General features: G+C 64.6%; 1 protein-coding gene across 1 annotated transcript; it reads left to right on the top strand.

Moving 5' to 3' along the window:
• Positions 1–5,251, top strand: LOC128900456 (inositol 1,4,5-triphosphate receptor associated 2-like). The gene is made up of 13 exons (XM_054181599.1): positions 1–96; positions 213–259; positions 687–763; positions 906–969; positions 1,271–1,346; positions 1,598–1,625; positions 2,270–2,410; positions 2,958–3,105; positions 3,593–3,645; positions 4,303–4,353; positions 4,473–4,555; positions 4,645–4,758; positions 5,092–5,251. Exons 3-13 carry the CDS (start codon positions 692–694, stop codon positions 5,249–5,251), a joined length of 990 nt encoding a protein of 329 aa, XP_054037574.1. The 5' UTR covers positions 1–96; positions 213–259; positions 687–691.
• Positions 5,252–5,850: the final 599 nt, after the last annotated feature.

Here is a 5,850-nt window from a genome sequence, read left to right as displayed (position 1 = left end):
CCGCAGGAGCAGAGAGGGCTGCTGCGCCTGTGCCAGGAGAGAGGGGACGGGGACAGGGACGGAGCAGGCTGCAGAGGATGCTCGGAAAGTACCCAGGTCCAGAGCAGCATCCCATCAAAGGGTGTTGTGGTGGCTGGGGAAGGGCAGAGGGGGTGGGATGCTGCCTCTGCTGCCGGAGTTTCTTTGGGGTTTACCCAGGCTTCTCTCTGCAGGGAGCAGCAGGCAGTGCTGGCCGGGCTCCCCACGTCTCCCGATGAAGGTAAGGGCAGCCCGGGCTGGGGATGGGGGGAAAGGGGTGGGTTTTGCACCCTCCCTCCCTGAGCAGCGTTGCACGGGTCCAGCAGGAGGGTGTCCCCCGGCCTGGCAGCACCTGCCTGCAACCCTGCACCCCTCCCAGCCTGGGGACCCCGACCCCGTCCCCTGCGGCTCCTGAGAGTTGTGCCTCACCACCTGTAACCCACAGGCTGCACCGGACCCCTCACCCTCCTCCCCCTGCCCTGGCCCAGCCTGGCTGCAGCTCCCTTAACCCCACAGGGGTATTTGGGGGGCACCTGCCAGCCCGTGCCCCCTGGGAGCCTGCAGGCTGCAGAAATGCCAGCGGTGTTTTCGGGGAGTCTCCCTTAAAGTGGTGTCAGGCTGGGCAAGGGACGCTGCTGCCCAGCTCCCACCACCCTTTCTGTCCCCAGGCAGGATGAGCAGTCCCCAGGGGCACCCAGACGGGGTTTTGGCTGGGAGCGAGCAGAGCGTGGAGTGCGTCGGTGAGGTGAGAGGGAGGGGAGGGTGTCAGGTTGGAGGTCCCTGGCCCCTTGGGCTTGGCCAGACCCCCAGCTGCCTGGTGCTGCTCTTTTTGGGATGTGTCCAGTGCCAGGGGGGGTTTGCACCGACAGTGCCCTTGTGCCCCCCAGGTGCCAGGCACGGGCAGGCAGGAGCTGGCTGTGCACACTGGGGACAGTGACTGGACCGAGGAAGGTGGGTGAGTCCCCATCCCACATCCCAGCTGGGTCCCCTTACGGGAAGGCTTGAAGTAGTTGGGGACAAGTGTGGGAATGGCATGGCCTGATGGCATTTGCTTCCTTGGTGGGGACATGGGGAAGGGGGTACTGACCCGTGGGGAGACGAAGCCCCACTGATGCTGGGGGAAGGATTGGGCCAGTCCCATTCCACAGGCACCTGCTCCCTGCTGGGGCAGGAGGGGAGGGGGGGGAGGAGGAAAGGCCAAGCAAAAGCTTTCATGTGTGGTCTCTCCCGTGGTGTTACTGCCTCCCTGCAGATGCAGAAACCCCGGAGGATCCGCTACTGATTTTCCCCAGTGAGGTCTCAGTGCTGGAGAGACTAGGCTTGCACGGGTAAGACCAGTGAGCATCTGCATCCCTCTGGGGGCTACAGGACAGGGGGGGTCCCAGGGCACCGCGTTGTCCAGGGATTGGACTTTCCTCCTTTTCCACTTCACAAGAGCCGCTCTCCAGGCGAGGGGCACTTGGGTACCCACTTCTGGTGGTGGCTGACACCCCTGGCACCCTTGGGAGCAGACCAAGGGCATTTTCAGCATGCAGTCCCCGTGGTGCCTCCATCCCTGACAGCACTTCTCTTTCTGCAGGGTGGCTTTGACGGAGCAGGATGTGGAGGTGAGGGCTGCTGGGGGCCACGGGTGGGCTGGGAAAGGGGGACAGAGGGATGGACGCCTTGCTGGCTCACAGTCCTGGGGCTGTGCCCTGCTCCTGGCCATCGTCCAGGCACCGCAGTCCCCTGGCAGCCGCCTTACAAATCCCTTTCCCGGCGATGCTGTTGGCATTCCGAGGCAGCTGCATTTCTAACGGCAAGATGAGCCCGTCCTCCGTGCGCCCGGCAATCCCACAAAGTGCTCTGCAGCTCACCGAGAGCGCCCTTAGCCGGGGAGCTGGTGGAAGCCGCGCTAATAAAAATAATTTTCCTGTGAGTGCCAGGGCTGAGTCAGGCTCCGCTGTCAGCCGGGACCTGCAGCGAGGGCTGGCGTCTGCCCGGCGCGTGCTCTTGCCAGGAGGTCTTGGGATTTCCATGCGTTATCAGCTGCCTGGGGGACGTGGCTCGGTCAGGCTGGCATCTCACGGGGACTGTCCTCAGCATGCAGCAGCCTAACGGGTGCTAGGGCAAAGCAAGTGCTAATTATCCTTAGCATTGCCCTGCTTGGTGGCATGCTAGGGGGTCTGTCTGTGCCTTGGGGACAGCAGCACATGGCCCCGGTGGCTTCCCCTTCGCCCTGTGTCCCACCTCTTGCCCTCCCACCCCGCAGGCAGCCTTTGCCCACCTCGCCCTGGCTTTTCGCTGTGACGTGTTCACCCTGCAGCAACGGGTGCAGGTGGAGAAACGGGCACGGGACGCAGCAGAAGAAAACATCCAGGAGGAGCTGGGACAGTGCCGGGCTGCCCTGGAGGTAGGTGGGCACCAGGGCGGGGGGCTGGCAACTGCTGGGGACATCCAGCCCCAGAGGGATTTGGACAACTCAAAGTCCTGGCTCCAGCGGCTCCATCCTCTCCCTCCACAGAGGCTGGGCCCATCCTGCGCTGATGCCGGCTGCAAGGAGACGCTGGAGCAGCTGCAGCGCAGCCTGGCTGTGCTGGCGGCTGCCATCGAGCGGGCAACCAGCGCCGCAGAGAAGCTGGGGGCTGTCCATCAGGTCCATGCATAGCCTGGGACCCCCTGACAGGGCTGGGAGCCACGGAGGGTGCTGTGGCTGGGCTTGGGGACCCATCCCTGGGCTTGCTGGGGTTTGTCACTCCTCCTCCTGGTGCCGGTGTTGACCTCGTGTTTGCACATACCAGGGCGCAAGGGATCTGCCTGCCCTCGGGAGCAGGAAGGGGATGTGTTTGCACCCCCTGGGTGGAGGCACAGTGGGATGCACAGTGGGGGACTGGTGGAGACCTGGGTCCTTAGGGAGGAGGAGATGGGGGGGCCTGATCCCCCATCCTGCCTGGCCGCAGGAGGCCCGGATGAGCCGAGCAGCGGAGGTGATGGTCCAGCACGTGGAGAACCTGAAGCGGCACCACATGCGGGAGCACGCAGAGCTGGAGGAGATGAAGCGCCTGATCCAGCAAAACTCCCGCAACCGGCAGCTGGCGGAGACCCAGGGTGAGGTGGGCTCCGCCGCCGGGGTCCGCGCAGGGTTTGCACGGGGCGACCCTGCGGGATTCAGTCCCAAACCCCTCCAGGGGGTCAGTGTGACCCTGCACCACAGAGCCAGCGGGTGGTGTGAGCTGGGCACCGGGGGCGGGTGACAGCTGGGAAGCGATGACAAATGCGAGGGGTCGGTGTAACAGCAGACGCAGCGTGGGAGCAGGTGCTGGTGGCCGGAGAGCCATCGTCTCGTGGCCCAGCTGGGAATGCGGGGCAGGGGGGCCCAGGGCACACAAAGGACGCTCTGTCCCTGGACGCCAAACCCCACGCACGCCATCGCTGTGCATGCAAAAAAGGTCCCCCTGGCTGGAGGCACTCCTGTGACTCGTGCCAAGCATGTGGCCGGGACAGCTTTCCATGGGAGGGAGCTTTGCAACCATCTGTGCACCAGCCCCGTCTTAATTTTTGGGGGTGATGTAAAGCTGCTTCTCTTTGCTCCCAGACGACGCGGAGCCACGGCTGAGGCCTCACCCCCTGATGCGAACTTTCCAGCAGGTAACTGGTCCCAATTCAGCAGCTCCAGAGCCACCGCCTCCCTGTGCCCTGCCGCTCTCCCTCGCCTGGCGGTCCCCACGCACCCACTAGTCCCCAGGCAATGCCACTCCTGCCAGGTGCTTGCGGTGGGCAAGGTCTGCTAGAAATGCTGGGGATGAGGAAAAATGTAGGAGCAGACTTGGAGGGCTGTGGCGAGACAGGGTGCCCGGGGCTGAGGAGACAGGGTGCCCGGGGCTAGGGACACAGGGTGCCCGGGGTTGGGGGCTGCTTGTCCAGGAGATCTCAGGCAGGTCCCTCTGCCTTGCAGGGTCATAGAACGAGAGCCGCAGGCTTGGCTGTTCTCTAGCACCAGCTCGAATTCGGCACTGATTCCCCTACAGCTCAAGAGGTAGGGGAGCGCTCGGGGAGGGGGGTAGGCAGCCCCGCCAGCACGGCTTGAAGCACTAAGGACAGGCGCAACCCTCTTGGCTTTGACCTTCCCTCATCTCACCAGCTCTCCGGCTTGCCCCCGTAGCACCAGGGTTGGTGGGAGGCTGGCAGTGTCCCTTCTCCTCCTCGGTGTCCCTTGTCTGTGCTGGGGAGGCGATGGGGAAGGAGGGGATGGGGAGCAGGGGGAGGCAGCCGGTGCAGTGCTCACCCCCAGCCCCTCCGTTGCAGGGGTCTGCCCGCCGCAGAGTCAGCATCGCCGTCATCCCCAAGCAGCTCTTGGTAAGGACATGCACGGGGGGGACGGACAGGAGCTGTGCCCCGCTGTCAGACGTGTGTCCCCAGGCTCGGTGCTACCGGGGGGCTGGCTCCCTGCTGATGCTCCCACCTTCGGTGCCCAGCCAGGTGCCAGCCCTGACAGCCGAGCAGCCCCGGCCAGCGAACCGGAGAGGGAGGGGGCCCAGCGCCGGCCCAGCACCCAGAGGTAACCACGCCGGGTGGCAGGGAGCTCATGGCACCAGCTGTCACTAGCCCACGGGGGACAGCACAGCACCCCGTCCTCTCCCTCCCCAGGAGCGAGCTGGAGCCACAGGGCCAGGGCAGCGCCGTGACCAGGGAGCCGGCGGCTGAGGCAGATGGCAGAGGCTCAAGTGCAGGGGATGAGGAGCCGGAGCAGCTTGGGCTGACGTGAGCAGCACCCTGCGTGTGCCCAGCATCCCCCCCGCAGCTGCCGGACTCTCTGTGGTCCCACAGTGGCCAGCACGTGGGAAACGGGCTGGGGGATTTGGTGATGGAAGGCTGGGATGTTGCTTGGCTGCCCCAGCTGGACCCTCCTCTGCCTCAGTTTCCCCCGTGTGCTGCGGGTGACCCGTGCCCTCCCTGGGCTTGTTGCCGTTAGGTTTGCAAAAGGGCCAGTGAGGTTTGGGGGTTGAGGTAAATGCCCTCCTCATGCCCAGCCGGGGCGGAGGTGGGATTTGCCCGCCCTCCCTCCCTGGATGACAAGTGCCACCTTCTCACCAGGTCGAAGGGGTCCCCGGCGGAGCTGTGGCGGCCGTGGCTCTTCCTCCCGCAGCACTACTGGGTTTTCTTATGGCTGCTTCTCCTGAGCATCGCCTTCCTCCTCCTCGTCCGTGTCCTGGAGCTGCAGCGGCTGCAGCCTGCGGCATCACCCAAGGCCTAGCCGGAGCAGGGAGGGGGAGGCAGCCATCGCTGCTCCTTCCCTGCGCCGAAAACCACCAAAACCCTAGAATAATAAAATTGAAGGAAAAATGGGGGATTTTTAGTGCTGGAGCAAGGAAGGGACATCCTGTGCTGGGATCTGAGGTTTGGTTGGAGCCGGCTTTCAGGAGTGAAGGGCTCAGGGAGCCACAGCAGCCCTCATCAATGCTATGAGTTTGCCTGTTCTCTTGGCACACCGAGGGGTGCAGGGATGCCCCCCCACCACCAGCTGGGGACAGGGACTTGGCTGCCAGCGGGTTTGCATCAGAGCCATGTCCCACTGTGCTGGCCAGGCACCCTCCACCACGGCGTGTCCCCTGTCCCTGCTGCCTGGGGAGCTGTAATTAAGATCTAATGCTCATTTGCTGCTGCCCAGGGGACAAAGCTCCGTCTGGAAGGAGCGGGTCAGTGTTCAGACTTTCCCATCGCACCACAAAGAGCTCACAAACAGAGGGAGCTGTTTCCAACCGCTCCGGTGCCTGGGAAAATTGCCTGGTTTGACGCAGACGCCCCGTTTCCGCGTCCGCCCGGGCCTCTCGCCGCCCTGAAACGCGGGTGGGC

This window comes from Rissa tridactyla, chromosome 21, assembly GCF_028500815.1.
Source record: "Rissa tridactyla isolate bRisTri1 chromosome 21, bRisTri1.patW.cur.20221130, whole genome shotgun sequence".
NCBI classification, from domain to species: Eukaryota; Metazoa; Chordata; class Aves; order Charadriiformes; family Laridae; genus Rissa; species Rissa tridactyla.
Note: the sequence above shows the minus strand (reverse complement) of the source record. Positions and strands in the feature narration are given on the sequence as shown.